General features: G+C 44.3%; 1 protein-coding gene across 3 annotated transcripts in view; it reads left to right on the top strand.

The window, feature by feature from the left end:
- Window positions 1-21,539, top strand: part of Tgfbrap1 (transforming growth factor beta receptor associated protein 1) — a 44,548-nt gene that overhangs the window by 10,228 nt on the left and 12,781 nt on the right. For 2 of the 3 annotated variants that reach the window (XM_021652921.2, XM_021652925.2), the window contains exons 2-6: window positions 2,730-3,431; window positions 9,519-9,713; window positions 12,551-12,705; window positions 18,550-18,632; window positions 20,922-21,263. In XM_021652921.2, coding sequence (XP_021508596.1) covers window positions 2,744-3,431; window positions 9,519-9,713; window positions 12,551-12,705; window positions 18,550-18,632; window positions 20,922-21,263 — 1,463 coding nt within the window. In that variant the 5' untranslated portion in view covers window positions 2,730-2,743. Of the gene's footprint in view, window positions 1-2,273; window positions 2,426-2,729; window positions 3,432-9,518; window positions 9,714-12,550; window positions 12,706-18,549; window positions 18,633-20,921; window positions 21,264-21,539 lie in introns of those variants that run through there. The other variant, XM_021652922.2, reaches the window with a different exon arrangement.

The raw sequence follows: 21,539 nt of genomic DNA, 5'->3' as shown, positions 1-21,539 counted from the left end.
ATAGTGACACACCTAATAATTGCAGCACATGGAAGTGAAAGGAGTAGGCTCAGGGTTCAAGCCTAACCTGGTTTACAAAAGGCCCCATCTCAAACAGTATCATGGAAGGAAAAGAATAGGCTTTTAATTAAAATAAATAAACTTACTGGTATTATTCTATATATGAGTGTTTTACTTCCATGTATGTCTGTGTACTGTGTGAAGCCTGGTGCTCAAGAAGACCAGAGGAGGACATCGGATTCTCTTTGACTGGAGTTCCTCTGGAAGAGCAGCCAATGCTCTTAACAGCTGAGCCACCTCTCCAGCCCTCTGATTTTTAAATTTTATTTAAAGATATCTGTGAGGAGATTTGCCGTTAGCAAGACTTGAGCTGCCAGATGATGAAACAGTACTGCATTTGTTTTAAGTGCCATAGATTTATGGCTTTTTCATAAGGTACATGCTGGCCTTCTCATTCTGTTTCCCTCCCCTCTTTCCTGTTCACCCCCTTCACCAAACAGGAGGTACTTGACTTTGCATGATATTCTTCACCACAAATGTGTGTAGTTTATTTCCATGCTGAGGGAAGACAGAGACTAGAATTATATACAACCTGCTTCATGAAGTTAAATAAGAGGAGTGTGATTGTAGGTGCCCAAAGCTTGCTTCTCTACTTTTTCCAATAAGCATGAGATACAATTCATATTTTAAGTGGCAGAATCGCTTTTTCCCACCATTTTAGAAGACAGCCCTGTTTGATCAACCAATGAAGGAAGAGGTTTTGTATTACTTCAGCTTTTTCAGGCTTAGATGTCTCCCAGCCTACGTTTCAATAGCTGTGGTTTACTCATTAGCATTTAAATGGGAAAGTTGTCTAGGTGGGTTCTGGTGATTCTCTTTGGCCTTGACAAATAGACTGTTTTTTAAAAAGGGAGAGAAAGTTGTGTGTCCCAGAAATTACTTGCAGGGTCTATATGGGTTCTTTCTCTGGCTGTTCTTGGGGCGCAGAGAAGTCCTGTGGCCTAGAGCCAGGCGGGCCTTGCTGTGTGGTCTTTCCTCTTTAGCTTCCCTACCCCTCCCCTTCATTTCCTCCCTTCTCTTGTGTTTTGTTTTATGAGACAAGGTCCTACTATGTAGCCCTGGCTGGCTTTGAACTTGTGGTGGTCCACCTCTGCCCCCTGAGTGTGTTGGATTGCAGGTACACTCTAGCACACCCTGTGTTATTTTTGTTTGTGTCCCTGTGTCCTCCAGTAGAGGTCAGTGAGATAGCCATATCTGAGAACAGAGCGTGGTGGTGTTTCTTTTCTTAGAGCCTGGGTTAGGAAACAAAGCAAATTGGGGCGCTGAGAGCTGTGGAGCCCATCAAGAAGGGAAGGAGTTAGTCTTCTTGCTGAAGTGAACAGCTTTAGAGTGCTGTGTGCCAGGTAGTAAACACTTTACTTGAGCAGATTTACTTCACCCCACTGTGAAATAGGGGCTGCTGTTTCTTCATTCATTTGGAGATCCAGCCTGGAAAAGCTAAGTGTCTTTGTCCTGCTACAATATGGTGCTGTGGCCTGGGTGATCTGTAAGCGACAGAGCTCTATTGCTCACACGATGTCTGGTTAGGGTCTGTCTTCATAGCAGCACCTAGTGCTGTGCTAGGTCCTAGTGCTAGGTCATCACGAGGTAGAAGGGACACACAGTTCTCTTCCCTATTTGTGAAGGGCACTAAGCGCATACCTACAGTCCTCACACTGAAGCCTTAATCTCAAAGCCATTTTTCTTCGCATTACCACTACAAGGAAGATGAAATTTGAGCTCAGGACCCCGAGAGATATTCCAACTTCAGTTCAAGTGATGGATGTGAATTGGAAGGCTTAGGTGTTTGCACAGTCTGCCCTCTTGGGCTTTTGGGCTCAGGGAAGGGAGTCACAGTCTGATGCAAAATACCTGTCTTTGACTCAGTAGGGGAGTGGTGCAAGAATTGTGGAAAGACATCAGAGACATTTTGGGACTCCTCACCTTCCTCGAATTAATTAATTTCTGACATCTTCTAACCTTCATTGGAATGTGTCAGAGAACCAGGATTAATTTCTCATAAAGTGATTCTATTCCATTCTGAGTAGCTTGAAGTGACAGAGGTGTCTTTTTTGCGTTGGCCTGATTATGGTCTCTGTCACTTCTATCGGGCCTCTTGTTTACTCTGAAGCTGAGATCCCCTGGCTCCCCTCCCCATCACAGGAGTTAGAAGTTGTGCTAGGAAGCTGCCTTTCTACCAAAGGAAGCCAAGGCAGGCTGTTTTCTGGTTTTGTAGCTTCTGACACTGAGTGACTTTCTCAGAGGAGCACTTAGGAAGCCGTGGTGATTTTCTTCCAATGAGGCTCTCCAGTGACTGTCACACCAGTGACCCACTCACAAACCTACTGAACAGGTCACCTCACCACCTGGAAGACCAGGGAGTGAGGTATGTCTTTGTTACTCAGTGTGAATGTGTTCATTTCTAGAGTCATTGTGAGTGTGTGTGTTGTGTCTCCCAAGAAAAATGGAGAAAATTCTGTGGAACTTTTAGCTCTGTTGGGAATGAGTGGAAGGGCAAGTCACCCAGCTGCCTAGTGAGGCAGGTCATAGAAACCCTTTTCTTTCTGTTTTCTAACAGTGTCAGATTCTTCAGCTGAAATGGCAAATTGGGGGACAATGCATCTTTATTGCAGCTTCTTGTTTCTGCTTCTCCCTCTTAAGATTAAAACCTCTTGTCTGTCTTCCCGCAGATCACCCAGTAGACATGATGAACATCAAGGCCTTCACCTTGGTCTCTGCCGTGGAGCGGGAGCTGCTGATGGGCGACAAAGAGCACATCAGCATTGAATGTGTGGAGTGCTGTGGCAGGAATCTCTACGTTGGCACCAATGACTGCTTTATTTACCACTTTCTGCTGGAGGAGAAGCCCATGCCTGCAGGGACAGCTACCTTCATTGCCACCAAACAGCTGCACAGACACCTGGGCTTCAAGAAACCCGTGAACGAGCTGTGTGCGGCCTCAGCTCTCAATAGGCTATTGGTGCTCTGTGACAACTCCATAACCCTGGTTAATATGCTGAACCTGGAGCCCGTCCCCTCAGGAGCACGAATCAAAGGGGCTACAGCATTTGTAGTGAATGAGAACCCTGTGAACGGGGACCCTTTCTGCGTGGAAGTGTGCATCATCTCCGTGAAACGCAGGACTGTCCAGATGTTTCTGGTGTATGAGGACCGAGTACAGATTGTCAAGGAGGTGTCCACCCCAGAGCAGCCTCTTGCTGTGGCTGTGGATGGCTACTTCTTGTGCCTGGCCCTGACCACACAGTACATCATCCTGAACTACAGCACAGGCCTTTCCCAAGACCTGTTTCCCTACTGCAGTGAGGAGAAGCCACCCATTGTCAAGAGGATAGGCAGACAGGAGTTCCTGCTGGCCGGCCCCGGAGGCTTGGGTGAGGAGGGCTGGGGTGGTTACTGGTCATGGCACCTGCATCCTGCCTGCCGTCTCTCAGCGTCTGGATACAGCTTTCAGTGGGAGAATGCGGACTCCACATTGAAATATGTCACCTGATGATGTGGTTCTAATCACCATCATTATTAGTGATTTTGTCATTGTATAATCATCAGAGTAGTATCTCTTGGTCAGTTAAGATGACCCCAGTGTCACTGGGAGGCATAGTAATCACATGTATTTCCTGTGGGCCAGTTGACATGTGACACATGATAGTACTCATGAGTGCCTGGCAGCAGTGGAAGCCCACAGCCAGGACATAGTAGATGTGCATGACCAACGTGTGCTGAAACTAGCAGATTGAGTGTGGGGTCACGATTTCCTGCCGGAGTGGTGTTTTAGACGTAGTCAGTGAACCTGTTTAACACTTCATTAATAACGAGAATTCAGATTCACAGTAGGGCTCATTCCTGATGATGTACATTTGGCAGGGTTACACAAATGTACAATGACTTGTCACCACTAGTGTGGTATCAACAGATTGCTTTCACTGCCTTAAAATTCTCTAGGCTTCACTTAATTATCCTGAACCCCTATCCCACCTCCTGGCAGCCACTGACCTTCTGCTGTCTTCACAGTTGATCTTGGAATGTGTAATGGAATCATGTGATATGCAGCCTTTCAGAGTGGTTGCTTTCACCTGATGGTATATTCAAGACTTCCATGTCTATTCATGGCTTGACAGAAGAAGAAAATGCTTGGTTCCAATGTCCTTTGCTTTAAAAAAAAAGTAATTTTTTTGTGGAAAGCATATATACCTACATGTGTGTATGTATATGTATATATACACGTAAGCATATATGTAATATGAATGCAAACATGGCATAAAGAAACCAATGTGTCATTTCCCTGGCCTCAGTCCTATCAGTCCCTTTGTGTGCTTCTCCTCTCGCCATCTGTTATTTTGAAGCAGCTCTCAACATCATAGTGTTTAATCTGTAAATACTTAAATATGGTTCAAAGTTATAGATACATGTGTGTAAATGAAAAACCACAATGATGTTAAATATTCAGAATACTATCAAATACATTTAGGCACGTTATATTCCTCCTATTTTATCATATGTAATAGATACGCACAAATATTTAAATATCTGTGTGGTTTTGTGTTTTGTTGTGTTTTCAGTTTTTTTATCTCAGTTCCATCCAGGGCTCATCCAATGGATGATAGATTTGTTAAATTTTATTTTTCTTTAGCTCCTTCCATCTCTATTTCCTTTTTCCTTAACTTTTCCTTTTTCCTTTACTGAAGAAATTGGAGGTTTCTTATACTCTGGGTTTTTTGGTAGTTTTATCCCATAGAGTAGTTGAACATGCCACTCTGACCCCACAGACCTCTGTTCACTTCTAGTAGGTAATTTGGAGATTTGAGGTTTTCTTGTTTTTGCTTTGTGAGGGAAGCAAGAAACTTCATACTATGGGTCTCTCTATCAGGAGTTTGCATGCCTTTCTCCCTTTTTGTCACCACAAAAATGATAATGGCTGTTGATGACCATTGCTTAGGCCCATGTCATCATTAGGCCTGACAATGGGTAGTATTGCATTTGTATCTATTCTTCTCTTCACCTATCACTGGAAATGCTTCTGCAAAGCACTTTCTCCTCCTTAAAAACTTTGCATCTTCCAGGCATTTTGTAAGAAGTCAGGGTGAAACCTATTGTAAAGCCTATTGAAAGCCGATTGTAGACTCATGGATCCCTTTAAACATTTCTGGTATGTGGTTCCATTGATGCTTGCTGTGAGCTAATATAGTAGGATCTGGAACTACTTTGCTGTGTCTCTAGTAATCTGATAGCATTAGATCTGGTGTCAAGCCACACCTCCTCAGAGCCCTGCTACTGATAGACCATGAATGCTTGGGCTCTTATCCATTTTCCCTAGGTTGTATCAATGGACAATGCTGGGAAGCCCACCCTTTTAAGATAGCTGCATCCTGAGTCATGTTAGGGTCCATGCTGTACCTTACTGTCACTTTGCTACCACACCAAGGCTCCCTTCTCTGTACCCTCCTGCAAGTACTCCTGTGCTCGCTCCCCCACAGAGGATCTAGCCTGTGTCCTGCCACTTTCTAGCCTCCTCCCTTAGGTAACCATTTGTTTGTTTATAGTTTTTTTCAGCAGAATTACAGCAGAGCTTTCTAGAATAGCTGAGTGAGAACATGAACATATGTGGCTGAGCTGAATATTACCATGTCTCCCTTGGTAAGGGTTATTTTATATTCTCTCTGGTGACAAATGACCAGTGCTTTTTTCCCAGGCTTGGCCAACAGAGTACACTCTGCATCTTTGGCAGTGTAGCACATTACCCTGTGGGCAGGTTGAGAAATTCTCATGTTTAGGGGTCTACTGTGCTTCTTTAGGTTAGTAGGGATTACCTATTCTATGTGTTTTCAATCTGGCTTGTTTTTTATTTTTTTGTGCTAGGGACTGAACTCGGGGCCTCATCCATGCCAAGCACTGTCCTACCATTCATTGGACCCCACCCCCATCCCAAACCCTCTATCATCACTAGACTTGCTTGGTATTCTTTATATATTTGAGATACCAACATGTCTGCAACTTACCTTTTAGGTGTTTGTTTCTAATTTTTGCCTTGTAATATCTCTTTTTACAAAGTTCTATGTGATCCACTGTGTTGGCCTTTTTAGTTATTACTTTGTGATTCTGAGTTGAGGTTCCCTGGCTTCCAGGTTATAGACAAAGTCGTTCAAGTTTTCTGATATTACGTATATGGTCTCCTGGCTTACCACGAAAAGAACCAATTTAGTTGCTCTGTGTTTTATATGACTGTCTACTATGTGCACAAAGTGTCAGCAGAGCCCTTCTGTTTGCTGATTTCCGTGGTTGCCTTAATAGACACTAACTTTCTGATATACTTAGATATGTGCCTAGAAATGCCCTTTTATTCCCCCTGTCTCCTAGTGTAGCTCTAGCTGTTCTGGTTATGAAGGCTTCACAGGGAAAGTGTTAGAGAGTTCCACATTCCTCTCTTGGTTATAATGTTAGATTAAAAGGGAAGGACAGTTGTATTCTGGGTGCATTTCCCCCACCGCCCAAATTTACTATGTCTCAGCTACATGAGCATCATGCTAAATGAATCAATTTACTTAATTGTCATTCTGCTTGTAAAGAATACAGTTATAAGCAACTGGAAAGATTATTTATAAGGTCTCTTACATATATCTTATATAGCTATAGGTTCTAAAAATAGCATCATTACATTGCTCCAGAAATTAAGTCAAGATTGTAAATGCACCTTTCAGCATGACACCTATTTTTATTTTTTTCTTCTGCATTTCTCTTTGAGTGTAACTTGTGACCACTCTTGTCTTAAGAGATCCCACTTGACCTTTTATAAGGCAAGTTTGTTGTTATAAACAAAAATGAAAATCCAAACCATTCTATTTTACCAATAAGGACTCAGGAGCAATATGCTGGGGTGAAAATCTAGCTCAGAAAGGCATAGAAAGCACCCAGTTGACCTTCCTTCTTAGTTCAGGTCTGGGTGAAAAAAAAAACCTCAAAAGGCTCACTAACTCAACTGACACACCAGGATGAAAAGGCCAATATACCCAAGGCCAAATGCTTCCTAGCTCAAATTCCAAAAAGCCAGGGGGCTGAGGAGCTGAAGCCTAAGCTAAAGCCAGAGCTTAAGCTAAAAGCTTTTTCTACTTCTTCACACTGTCTTAAGTACCCTTTAACTCAAAGTCCCTTCTTCTCTTTAATCCCTGTCAGCTGGTTTCGAGGTCCACCTCTTGACCTAGGGTTAACTTTATTAAATCCTGTATAAAGAGACATCTTGGGTTAAAGGTGTATGCTAGGGCTGGGTAAACCACACCGTAATCACCTGTTTACTATAAAAAGTTCTTGGATTAAAGGTATGTGATAGGAATCAACCACACCAAACAAGAAACAGGGTTTTACAGTTCACAACTTTGGCATTCACACTAGGATCAAATATCCTGCAACACAAGTTAGGCAAACTTTTTATAAGACTTCCACTATATCCCTGATGGTGCTTCTCAGACAAGGGCATGATTCAGTTGCTCTTCATGTTTTGTGGGCTTTTCTCCAACCTGGGCTTAGATCACATGTGGGCTTGGACTTAGAAGGGGCATGGCCAAAAAGAATGCTTTTGAAAGTTGGTATGCCCTTTGCAGCTATCTTAGGCTGTATACTGACAACACTTAGGCTCCCACAGTATTATCAGCGCAACAGGCTTCATCACTTGCTTGTCAAGAACAGAGTTAGCCCGGGGCACTTTAGTAGGAGTCTAGCTAGTGCCCCTCTTCCTAAGGGCACTTTTCTGGCTTGACTTGACCTCATTTGCAAGTTAGACTCTGCTCCTTCATTCCAGCGAAATTGCAGAAGTTGTGGTTCTTGACAACTGTTTTTTGCCCTCTTTATGTCAGAAACATTAGCCAGAGCCTCTGTACTGTGTGATTCCCTTGAGAAGGAAAATGCAGTGACCCTGACTGACAGCATTGAAGGTCTCCATGTTATCATGGGGTCTCATTGCTTGGAGCATGGCTGTTTCACCCAGAATTCAACAGAATCCCTGGGGTAGCTCCATGCTCATCCCATGCCAGTTTGTATTTATCTCATGCCTTGGTGGAGTTGGCATCACATTGCCAGTTAAGCCATTTATTTCATCTCCCTTTTGGCCTCTTTGGCTGACTTTCAGTGATGGTACTAACCTCCCAGCTTGGTCTTCGTTCATAGTTGTGCTTCACTTCCTTGGTGTTTTATGGTGCTGTTTTGTATACTTGGCGTTACTGTTTACTGTGCTCAAAGTGTGTGTCCCCCCAGGAGGGTCCCTGTGTTAGAGCCTTAGTATCTAGGGTGAACCCTCTCAATCAGTGGTTCTCAACCTTCTTAATGCTGTGACCCTTTAATACATTTCCTCATGTTGTAGTGACCCTAACCATAAAAATATTTTGTTGCTACTTCATAGCTGTAATTTTGCTACTGTTATGTAGCATAACATAAATATCTGTTTTCCAGTGGTCTTAAGGGAGCTCCATAAAAGTCAATCAATTTGCCCCAGGGGGGTTGTGACCCACAGGTTGAGAACCACTGCTCTGGGTGGTGGCATCTGGAGGAAAGGTCTTAGGGTAGGTCTTGAAAAGCATTGGGGGAGTCTAGATTCCTCCTTTCCACTTCTCTGGGTTTGCTTCCTGGCTCATGAGGTAAGTGACTTTGTCCTGCTTCATGCTCCTGCTAGGGTGTACTGCCTCAAAAGCAATGGGGCATTTGTCCCCTTTTAGAGCTGCCTTACCTCCCACTCCATGTTATATAACAGAAGCCACAGGATTGCTTCAGAGGTATCTAATCATTTGGAAACAATAGTGTGAAGTTTTCAAACATTAAAGTTAAAATGGATTAATACATCTTGGTCAAAACATTCATGTCCGCAATCCCCAATGTTAGTGCCTTATGTACAGTATACATAACTGACACAAGCTTATTATAGACAAAGGCTATAATAAGCCTGTCTTGAATCAAAAACATATGTGGTGTAACGTGTGTTCTTAGAGTTTATATACATTCTCATTGACAAAGGGGTGAAACCAATAGTCAGTGCTCAGACCTCAACTCTAAGCTTAGCCAGCGTCTCATAGGAGTATCTGTCAGATCACAAGTGCTCAGTAAATATGTGTGAAAATGAGCTGGAGCACAGAGGCAAGCTGGGTAGGTGGAGGGGTGGATGCAGAAGAAAGCTTGTGACACTTCCTAAGCAATTTTTTTCTCCTGTGTGAGGAACCTGTCGTTTATAAAGGGCATGGAATTCAATGGAAACATTTTAAAATCTCATTTGTAATTAGAAGCAGGTGTGATGTGCATTATGGTGGTTCTCTTCACAGTGGTAAAGTTACACAGGGCTCTTTACTCACGAGTTTATTCTATTACTGCTTTAAAATTGCAAGCCTGTAGTAGAGTAGAGTGAGTGAGCTACTTTCCATCCAGTCATTTCTATGGCAAAGAACACCTCATGGTTATTTGAAGACACCTTCTTTCTATTTTTCTAGGCATGTTTGCCACTGTGGCCGGGATTTCCCAGCGTGCTCCTGTGCACTGGTCAGAGAATGTGATTGGAGCAGCTGTTTGCTTCCCGTATGTCATAGCACTCGATGATGAATTCATCACAGTTCACAGCATGCTGGATCAGCAGCAGAAACAGACCCTGCCCTTTAAGGAAGGTCACATCCTGCAGGACTTTGAAGGTACCTGTTGAAACAGAAGTCTTAACATTTTCCTTTCAAACCTCTGTAGTCTTTCTGCAGTAAATGTTATTGGGACCCCATTAGGAGCTAGGCCTTATGCTGAGAGAAGATACATAAACAGAGCTGGAGAAATGGCTCAGTGGTTAAGTGTTCTTGCTACTCTTGCAGAGGATGCAGATTTGTTCCCAGTACCCACAGCTGGCTGCTCACAGCTGTATGTGTGTACCTGTAGATATGTATCCCACACATGCACAAATGTGTGTGTGAGCATACACACATACTCACACACAAATAAAAGAAACAAATCTTTAAAAGAGAAAAGAAGGTAATCAGTGTTATTCATTTCTGAGCTTCAGGGACAGTACAGAAACAGATGTTTCTGGACAGCACAGGACAGTGTTAAGGGTGAGATGGTATGCATCTCAGTAAAGAGCCACAGTGATTGAAGACGTAGCTGGAGAGGGAGTCGGCCCCCTGGAAAGTGTCCCCTGGGAGATACCACGGAGGGCCTCCTGAGGGTGACATTTTTTAAGGATGGATAGGCGTCAGCTAAGCAGGTATACACAGAACCTTCTAGCAGAGAAGGGCTGAACAAGAGGTCCCATACATGGGTCCTTGCTGTGCGTGGAAGGTGGAGGATTGAGGCTGCAGTGTGGTTGGGCACAGTTGGTGAGTGGCCTAGGTATCATGTGCACTGGTTTCGTTTTTCCTCCATTCCATTTTGAGCATTTCTAAATGTTCAAGGTAACTGAGTGAGAGACAGAATGAACCACTATATTCCCTTCACCTAGACTGAAGGCTTGTGTCTGTTTTGCAGCTTTGTTCATAAGTAAATGGAAGATACTGCATCATTTAATGCTGACCTACCTCAACACAAACCTAAGAATGCTCATAACTGAGAATGTTAGTGTTCACTCTTTAGTACCATCTGCTAGCCTACTTTCTTAGCTAGGCTCTCTATTACTTCAAAGAGACACAATGACCATGGCAGCTCTTAAAGGAAAACGTTTGATTGAGGCTGGCTTACAGTTTTTGAGGTTTAGTCCACTATCATCATGCCGGAAAGCATGGCAGCCTGCAGGCAGACATGGTGCTGGAGGAGCTGAGAGTGCAGCTCCTCATCTGCAGGCTGTAGGAAGAAACACTGAGCCAGTAGGCCTGTCTTGAGCATATGAGACCTCAAAGCCCACTCCCAGTGAAATTCTACCTCCAACAAAGCCACACCTGTTCCAATAAGGCCACGCCTCCTCATAGCACAACTCCCCAGGAGCCTATGGGGGCCCTTTTCTTACTACCACAGCCGCCCATCTTCATGTTCCCGACTTGTCCACAGAATGGCTTTGAGCATAAGCCTAGATTTATTCCTCGTTCTTGCCTTTTGATGGTCTTTTTGTTCTCCAAGCCAAGCATTGCCTGCCTCGTGTCTGAGGTGCTAGGGATAGAACCTCAGTAAGAAATGTAGCCCCGCCATGATGTGGTCAGGTCCAGACTGACACATGGATTGCAGTCATCTCTTGGTACATACATGGAAAGATGGCAGGATCCCATTTTGAATAGTAAAATACATGGATATTTCAGCTGCTTCAATGGCTTGGCTTAGTATTAACCTAGAACCTACACGTATACTCTTACTGGTTTTAAATCACCTCTAAGCTATTTAAAGCCATGAAAATGCTATTTAAGTAGTTGTTACTTGATTTATTGTTTAGAGAATAATGGCAAAGGAAAAAAATCTCTCCATGATCCCTGGTGGATTGAACCTGCAGACATGTAATCTGTAGACATAGGGGGATGACTGCATGCTCAGGTTACAAGACTGTAATGCTATGTGCTTCAGACTTGCACAGGGGTTATGGACATAGAGGAGACCAGGATAACCTGTCTTGTACTGGAGCAGAAGCTCTTGGGAAGAGTGGCTCCAAGCAGAGGTCCAGACCCTGACAGAAAGCAAGGAAATACATTCTAATTCTTCTACAGGAGACAGAAAAAAATACGTTAACTTACTTCCTTTGAAGAGGGACTGCAGTGTTAAGAGAATGGTCAGAGTTTAACTTGAAAGCTCAGTGAAAGGCGCTAGCTTTGACCGAAGTCCTGACTCTTTTCACAGGCTTCCTGTAGATCAGTGGTTCTCAGCCTTCCTCATGCTGTGACCCTATAATACAGTTCCTCGTGTTGTGGTGAGCCCCAATCATAAAATCACTTCATAACTGTAATTATGCTACTGTTATGATTTGTAAATATCTGTGTTTTCCGATTGTCTTAGACAACCCCCTTGAAAGGGTTGTTGTGACCCACAAGTTGAGAACTGCAGCTGATAAGCCTTGAGTACAAGGCTTAGACAAAAAGAGGTGGCAGGATGGCAGGGAGATCAGTAAGTGAGCAGAAAAGCTAGGTGGTAAATGGATGTAAGGGAAGCATAAAATATTATTTCATAGTTCAAAATATTACATTAAAATCTTAGTTTATGTAAAGGAAAGAAAAGATTTTCAGTGAGATTTTGATGTTTCACGATGGAGCTCTGCAGCTTCATTGGACTCTGTATCATGTGTGTCCTTGCAGGTTTCAAAATCAATAGGCACTTTCACATAGAAAAGGGATAAAGAGCACGTTTTATTCTTTAGCAGTATGACATTAAAGTTTACCTTCCCAACAGCTGTCGTGTGGGTGGAAGAAAGGGGGGCATCATTCCATAATTTCATGTGGAGTGGTATTGGAAAAGCTGGAGGGAGGGATTAGTAGGTCAGATAAGAGCCCAGTGTGAGGAAGCAGGAATGTATTGAGGGAGGAAATGCTTTTCCCTTTCCAACCATGTTAATGTTTTTCTTTTCTTCCCTCAGGAAGAGTGATTGTTGCCACTAGTAAAGGAGTTTACATCTTGGTTCCATTACCTCTGGAAAAACAAATACAGGATCTGTTAGCAAACCGGAGAGTGGAGGAGGCTTTGGTCTTGGCAAAAGGAGCCCGGAGGAACATTCCAAAAGAGAAATTTCAGGTTGGTAATGAACTGATCGCAAGAAAGCATGCCCGTAAGCGCAAGCTAGAAAGCATTCCCACACGCGTTGGGCTCACTCTGTGTAAGACTATGCACAGAGCTTTTGTGCCATTGTGTAATGTTTTCAAAACATCTTACATTCTGTAGCCGAGAAAGCAGGCTGCAGAGCAACCAAAAGGCCCAATTGAGATTGTACAGCCAGCTGGGAAGGTCAGCTTGTCAGTTTCTCCATTGATACACTAGGCGTATTTGAAGTCAACTCCCTTCTTCAGTTACCACCTAAGAACAGTTATAAACATGATTCTTATAAACTGGCAGAGTTAGGTCAGGCCAACTGGTCTCTGATTTTAGAGTTTGTATTTTTTGAGGCTAGGTTGAATTAATTTTCATGCGGGTCCTCCCTGTCGACAGCAGAGGCCACATACCTCCAGGATAGCTATAAATATATTTACCAATACATTTGTAGGTCACATATTATGTCACAATGTCAAAAGATTGCTGCCCCCCCCCCCCCGGGTTTTTTTGTACTGTTTTGTTTTCTGTTATCATCTGTAGGCAGTATTTTGCCCACAGTGTGGATAAAGGAGCTCAGCCACTTTATTCCCTTAGGAAACTTCCACTTTCCAAGTACAGGAACCACAGGCACAAATCATCACACCTGGCCAGAAGAAAACATGCAGTACACTGAAAACATGTTAACTTTAAATGTTACTGATACGATAAATGCAATCAGTATCAATCACATTCCCTAAAATTCCTACTTGATTGGATGTGTCATTAAGGACGTTCTACATATTTGAGGGTGCTAAAGTGTGTTAGCTGAACCTGGAGGCATAGACCTGTAAAGCTATTCAGAAGCTATTTAGAAGCTTGAGGCTAGTGGACCTCAAGTTCAAGGCCTACCTGAGGTACAGACTGAGTTCAGTACCAGCCTTGGAATTTAGGGTAACCCTGTCTCAAAGTTAAAAGTGATGTATGTCTCTTGCCTAACATGAGTGAGGCTGTAGGTTCATCCCTAGTGCTGCAAAAGTGCAACAACAAAACTCCACGAACAAACCAAAACTGTAATGGTGCACAGACGTTCTCTGTTATCATCTGAATCAATCAGTAAGAGTTCTTAGAGACGAAAGCCAGTCAGATTTTACCCATGATTGGTTGCTGTGGCAGAAAAGATGTGTTTGGATATAAGTTGCCTCATAAAGCAAAGAGTAGCTTGTGCCAGTGAATGGAAAGGGCATGTGTCATAAATACTTTGGGGATTTTGAAGGAGAGGTCTCTATGTGTAAACACTGAGACATTCTTTTTTTTTTTTTCATTAATTACTTCATTTTTTTCAATTACAATTTATTCACTTTGTATCCCAGCTGCAGCCCCCTCCCTTGTACCTTCCTAGTCCCATCCTCCCTCCCTCTTCTCCCTTGACTCTTCCCCAGTCCACTGATAGGGGAGGTCCTCCTCCCCTTCCCTCTGACCCTAGCCTATCTGGTTTTATCAGGACTGTTTGCATTGCCTTCCTCTGTGGCCTGGTAAGGCTGCTCTCTCCTTAGGGGGAGGTGATCAAAGAGCCAGCTACTGAGTTCATGTCAGAGACAGCCCCTGTTTTCCTTGCTAAGGAACCCACTTAGAGACTGAGCTGCCATGGGCTACAGGGGTTCCAGGTTATCTCCATGTATGGTTGGAGTATCAGTGTCAGAAAAAGAGCCCTGTGTCTAGATGTTTTGGTTCTATTGCTCTCCTTGTAGAACTCCTGTGCCCTCCAGGTCTATTTATCTTGCCCTTCTTTCATAAGAGTCCCTGCTCTCTGCCTAGTTTGGCTATGAGTCTCAGCATCTGCTTTAAGACCCTGCTGGGTAGAGTCTTTCAGAGGCCCTCTGTGGTATCCTGTTGCCTGTTTTCTCCCTCTTCTGATGTCTATCCTGTTTGCCATTCTGAATGAGGATTGAGCATCTTACCCAGGGTCCACTTTCTTGATTAGCTTCTTTAGTTGTACAGATTTTAGTATGATTATCCTATAGTATATGTCTAATATCCACTTATAAGTAAGTTTATCCCATATGTGTCTTTCTGCTCCTGGGATACTTCAGTCAAGATGATCTTTTCTAGTTCCTACTATTTGCCTGCAAATTTCATGAATTCCTTGTTTTTAATTGCTGAATAATATTCCATTGTGTAAATGTAACACAATTTATGTATCCATTCCTCCATTTCCAGCTTCTGGCTATTACAAATAAAGCTGCTATGAACATGGTTAAGCAGATGTCCTTGTTGTATGGTTGAGCATATTTTGGTTATAGGCCAAGGAGTGGTATAGCTAGATCTTGCGGTAGCACTATTCCTAATTGTCTGAGGAAGCGCCATGCACTGAGAGTTTCTTATCCCTGCTCCTACTTGCTGAAGTGGCACTGACCTCCTGGCATTCAGCAGGGGGCAGCAAACACAAAGGCAGAAAGCTCCTGACCACTGATGCTTTCATTAGCTCACTTGTCCACACAGTGCAGGCAGAGAGGGCCTCAGAAGAATTAACAGGAGCTTCCTGGGCAGTGTGCAACTGTAGCCGTGCACCGCAGTTGCTGTAGAAGGGCATCCTGTCTTTGTACAAGTACAATGTGCACTGCACTCAAATCATGCAGCATTTTCTAATGGAAGCTTCACTGTTCTGTGTCTGAATTTTGCTTCCCCCTATCCCCAACCCTTTCTGCTCTTTTTGACAAGAACAGAGGTGCATAGCCATACCTGAGGAAATCACATGAGTTCTGTTGTTCTCTAGCCTGCTATATGGTGTGTGGGGGGGCAGTTCTGTTCCTTTGCATCTGATCTCTGCTTTCTCCCTATAATGCCACAAGTTCAACTCTCTTGTTAGGTCGCGGTTATTTTCTGTGAGCTGTGCAAACAGCTGTGCGTGAGTGTGTGTGTGTCTGTGTCTGTGTCTGTCTGTCTGTCTGTCTGTCTGCAATCTCATGCACATGCCACTATTTCAAAAGATGCATTGTTGCCTAGGTGAAGTGCTTCATTGACTGGCCCCACCCTCTTTTCTGGACACATCTACTGCTCGTGTTGCCCATTTCTAACTCATATCTGTCAACCCCAAAGCATCCCATAGTGAGAGTAAGTGTGTGAGCTCTGACATCATCTACCCTAACTGCATCCCACAAAGTGCACCTCCAAATGCTGTTAACTCATTCACACTTCAGCCTCCTGACTCATGGAGGCTTGTGACATTGGTGGTGATTCTGTCTCCCTCTGGGGGTGGGGTCTAGGGAGATGGGGACTAAGGGGGTGGGGCTAGGGAGTGGGAGGATATTGTGATGATGCTGCTGTCACTGAATTCTCTGCAGCAAGCCTGGATATAGCTAAAAATTCTCCCACACTTGATGGATCCTTTTGATTCTTTTCCTACAAGGATGGCTCAGAAACAGAACTGCATACTGGGTAGCATGATTCTGCCTTCTGCTTATTACAAGGTGGTATAATAAGTCTGGTTGCTGGGTCAGAAATGGCTGTTTTAAGAGAGGAGAGATAAAGACAGTTGGGGAGAAGGGAGAGACAGGCAGTGTGAGCAGTGTGCTGATCTCAGGACCCCTGAGGAACTGTTGCTATGCTTGGAGAGCCCCTTAAAACCATGGTGAACTGGGCGTAGCTCAGAAGTGGAACACTTACCTAGCAGTCACAGGGAAATCTGTTTGATCCCCAGCAATCCAATTGAACTCACACACACACACACACACACACACACACACACACACGAGTGCTCTCTGTCTCTCTCTCATACATACACACACTTCATACACCACGGACAAACATTTTAAAGTTGATTTGAGAGAACAAGATTGTTCTTATGAAGCCATAGAATGTGTTGATGAAGTCTGATTTTAAGTCGTGACTCAACCATTTATTACTTTAGTCACTTTAGTAAAAACGTATCTCTAAATAGAAGTTCTCATCTTTAAAATTGGGGCAGTGAGGACAATAAAAGTGGACCAAGGAGTCCTTAAGATCAGTCATCCCTGAATAAATGGAGGAGTTGATAAACTGGTGGTTAGGTACTCAGGTAGGTAACAGGCATAGCCTGTAGTCCAGGACCTCTGGGCACTCTAGGGCAGAAGAAGAATTTGTAGAAGAGAATGGTGAGTCAGAGGGCCAAGACGATGCTGTTGGCGTACGTGAGAACAAGCAGCAAGATGTGTCCAGAAGCCACTTCCGATAAACCTTAACAGAGCTCAGAAAAGGGCAGTGGGGGAAGGGAGGAAGAGACTGGTGCTCCTGGGGTGTGTGCTATTCTTTGTTTCTGTGTTTTGAGACAGGATTTCTCTATGTAGCCCTGGCTGTCCGGGCACTCACTGTGTAAACCAGACTGGCCTTGAACCAGGCCTCTGTCTCCCAGTTTCTGAGATTTAAAGGGCGTGCCATCACCACCCAGTTTTTTTTTTTTCAGTGATTTATTCATTTATTTTTATTTTATGTACATTGGTGTTCTGCCTGCATGTATGTCTGTGTGAGGAGTCAGATCCCCTGGAACTGAAGTTATAGACAGTTGTGAGCTGCCATGTAAGTTTTGGGAATCAAACTCAGGTCCTTCGGAAGAGCAGCCACTGCTCTTAATGACTGAGCCATTTCTCCAGCCCAAATGTGTGTGTGTTGTTATTGTTGGATGTTACAAGAATGGAAGAGCCCTGCAGATCAGTTAGGTTGGGTTGCAGTGGTCCATGTACAGGTAAGCTGGCAATTTAGTGCAAGAACTTTAGATAGTATGTCTGATGTGATCCAAACATCTCTAGGTGAGAGGGCACGTGGCACTTCCTCAGCTTTGGCTAGGAGGGCCCATGTATCTGTGTCGTAATGACGCTTAACTATCCTTGTATCTGAGGGATGGTATGAGAAATACCTGCAAAGCCACTTTCAGAGGAGTGAGAAACGTGACAGAGCCCCTGAGGTTGTTGGTCTCCACCTGACAACCACAGGCTGAAGTGGCCACAGAAGCCCGGTGGACTGAGAACGGCGATGAAGCAGTACCTCAGGGGTTCATGGAATCAAGTCTATGAAGATGTGTGTGTATATGAAGGTGTCTGTACGTGCGTGCGTGCGTGTGTGTGTGTATAGAGGTGTCTGCATGTTTGTGTATGTGTATGTAAAGGTGTTTGTGTATGTATAGATATATATATACATGTATATATGTATATACATGTATATACATGTGCATATGTGTATGTGCATACATATGTGTGTGAAGGTGAGTGTGTGCGTGTGTGTGTGAAGGTGTTTGTGTATATATATGTATATATATGTACATGTATGTGCATATCTGTGTGTGCATATGTATGTGTGTGTAAAGGTGTTTGTGTGTGTATATATATATACAGGTATATGCATATTTGTGTGTGCATACGTATGTGTGCGTGTGTGTGTGCTGTGTTCAGCTCCTCTGCATGGTAGAGTACTTCCCTGCATGCATGAGGTTCTACATGCACCACTAGAGGAAAGATTCACATTTGTATTGAAAATGTACAGACTGTTTTCTTGGACACTATTCCCTAAACTACATAGTATAAGAACTGTTTATATTAGATTTACGTCTTGCTGGATAATACAGACATTCTATACATGACTTAAAGCATGTAGAATGATGTGTATAGATTCTGTTGGATACAGTGCTGATTTATATAAGGTACTTGAACATATATTGATATGTGAGAAACAACATATTCTCAAGTACATTTTATTTTTTCTTTAACTGTTAACTTCTTATCTCCATGGAATACAGTAAACTGGGATGTGAATGACATGCAGCCTACCCCTGTGATGGTGTAAGGTGTTTTCAAGAGCTGATTGACCCCTCTCTCCTTACAGGTAATGTACAGGAGGATTCTGCAGCAGGCAGGCTTCATACAGTTTGCACAACTCCAGTTCCTGGAAGCCAAAGAGCTCTTCAGGTAATCTGAAATGTTGGTAGCAGGACTGTCACTCAGTGTTCCTCTCCTGGAAACCTCCATCATCTGTGTATTTTCAAGGGGAAATTGTGGCACGGCCACATGCAGGTAGGGCTGCTTGTGGTAGTTCACACCTTAGAAGGTGGTTCCTGCGCTCCACCAGCAGTCTTAGTACTTCCACTGTCCCAGCTCCTGAATTGAAAGTAGCAGGCAGCAGAGTTCTGAAGTAGAACTGTTAAAGTGTGGATTCTGAGAAACACTTATTCTTGACACCTCCTTTCCAAAGATTTCACTATAAGCTGTGTTTGGAGAGAGCAAGGGCTTTTGGGATGACTTTTAATCATCTTATAGGCTTTCAAGATTGAATGTACCTGGTTGGCCCACTGAGAAAGTGAATTTGTCTTTAGGAAGACAAATATCCGCCATGCCAATTGGTTTTGAAGCTGTATGGATTCTCCTATGGGCCCTCACAGGCATTTGCTCTCTCTTTTGTCCTCTCTCCTTTTTTTCTCATTTATTTGCTTTCTCACAATCTCTCTTGCTCTTGGTTTTTCTTACCCGTATGTAGAGGAAGCATACCTTTGTCATCACACCTGCCCTTGTGTCTGTCCTCTGCTCTCACCAGTGTGCTCCTGTGACTGTGGTCACTCAAAGACTGGCTCAGCACCCCCAGAGAAGGTGCACCTGCTGTGATTATAGTTAGTATCCTAAAGAACAGTGTTCCCTAGAACATTCCCTAGCAAACAATATATATAGGAAGCTCTGTAGACCCTGTATTTTCCAGGGGACCTAGTTGTACCTTCCAGGGGCTCCCTCTGCTCTTCCCTAAGGATGGCTGCTCAAGCATGTGCTGACATATACAGCAGATTTGACGTCTTCCCCTGTCACAAAATGGGATGTAGAGAACAGGTTTCTGAGGGAAGAAGTCATTTCTTGAGGAGTGACTCCCAATAGTGCTTTTATCTATGCCAGTCCAGTTGCTGCCACTGTCTCTCCTGTAAAGACTGACTTCAGTTGAGGTAGGGCCCTCATTCATCTGCACCCCAGCTCCCTGCTTTGTCCTGGCAGTGTCAGCGCTCTGGACTTCCATATCACAGGTACAGGCCACTGCTTCTTGGGGTCAGTCTGACATGGGGTGAACGTCCCTGAGTACGTGCCTAGGAAAGCTCCCGCTCTGGTGAGAGACCGGCAGCTGGGCCTGTCTGTCATTAGAACAGGGTTCTTACGCTTCCATATTAGTCTCTCAACAGCCTCAGGCTGGTGGCTATTCACCTTCTCACAGTGTCACTGAGGACTGACGGATGGCTAACAAGCTTCTCTGACAGGGACAGTTGACCTTGCCCTTCTTACTCCATGGCATACGTTGCTGCAACAAGTTCCTCACTGTCCTGGGCCTTAACCTCAGACTCCATAACTGTGCCAGAGGCCATACTGCTAGTTCAACACAGTTGGTACCTATAAGAAACCCCACATGTTGTCTGTGTATGCGACCCAAGCTACCTGTCTTCCTCTGGGGATCCTCAGCCTGTCTTCACATCAATGAGCAAACTTGGGCTAAGTATTGGGATGAGGAACACAAGGGCATGAGAGGGCCTGTGCTTCTGAAGACCCATATGAGCTTGGAGAAGGGACCTCTCCTATCTAGTGTGGGCATTATTCTGGACTCGTGTGCTAGAAGAGGAATCTTCCTTCATCATGGTTACCCTCAACCTTAACAGTGAGCAAGTTTCCTGCATCAGGAACCCTCCTGTAGACCTCAGTGTCTTGACCATGACACTCTTGGCCTTAGGTCTGACAGTTCTCTCTTGTGAGAGTGTTGCGGCAGGGATGCCTGGCACATTGTAGGGTGTTCAGCCCTAGATTCTACCTACTAGATGTCAGTAGTAGCATGACCCAGGGGAGGATAAAGTCCCTTATTCAAGCATCACTGAAAAATCTCTTTCGAGTTATCATTGGGAAGATGCCTTTTGTCCTGGCTCAGATTGATGCCACACTGTTCTTGGCACAGTTCTTTCTTGCCCAGGGAATCCCAGGGCTCATTGGGCTTTCTTCACAGTGCAGTATCTTGATGTTGTACTCCCCAGTCATCTATATGTTCCTCCCTCGTCTCCTCTGCTCTTTTCAGAATCATGTTTGGTAGCGTTTCACTGGCACTAGCAAATTAGGGTGGTCACTTGGATGCACTCACCCCATTGACATGTGCCTGTAGGTGCCGCCCTCCAGTGTTGTTAGTGTGCCCATGTGTACCCTCTCTCTCTTTCTGCTTCATTTAGTTTGACACTGTAATTGCAGAAGCAGCCAGCTGGATGTCCGGGAGCTGATCTCTCTCTACCCCTTCCTGTTGCCCACCTCCTCCTCCTTCACCCGGTCTCACCCTCCTCTTCATGAGTATGCAGACCTGAACCAACTGACCCAAGGTGACCAGGAGAAGATGGCCAAGTGCAAGCGCTTCCTCATGAGCTACCTGAATGAAGTCCGCAGCACAGAGGTAGCAAATGGCTACAAGGAAGACATTGATACGGCCTTGCTCAAGCTGTATGCAGAGGCCGACCATGACAGCCTCCTGGACCTCTTGGTCACCGAGAACTTCTGCTTGCTGACAGACAGTGCTGCCTGGCTGGAAAAGCACAAAAAGTGAGAGTTCTGAGCCCCATGTGGTGAGGCTTTCTATACAGCCCTCTTGCAGTCCCTGAGGCCCCTCGAGAAGATGCTGTGCAACTGACTCAGCTAGCATTGTGTCTGGATGAGAGTCAGGATCACCAAGAAGTCACTGTGAAAGCAGGCACTAAGTGGTCCTTATACGTTCTCCTGGTGTAAGGGGCCTAGGAGGAATTCCCTCTTGTCCTTGTTCTTCATGTTGGAGAGGACATTGTGAATTACCACGAGCTTTGTTAATCAATTCAGCAATTC

The sequence above is a fragment of the Meriones unguiculatus genome, chromosome 16, assembly GCF_030254825.1.
Source record: "Meriones unguiculatus strain TT.TT164.6M chromosome 16, Bangor_MerUng_6.1, whole genome shotgun sequence".
Taxonomy (NCBI): Eukaryota; Metazoa; Chordata; class Mammalia; order Rodentia; family Muridae; genus Meriones; species Meriones unguiculatus.
The sequence above is the reverse complement of the archived record's forward strand: the minus strand, read 5'-3'. Positions and strand labels throughout refer to the sequence as shown.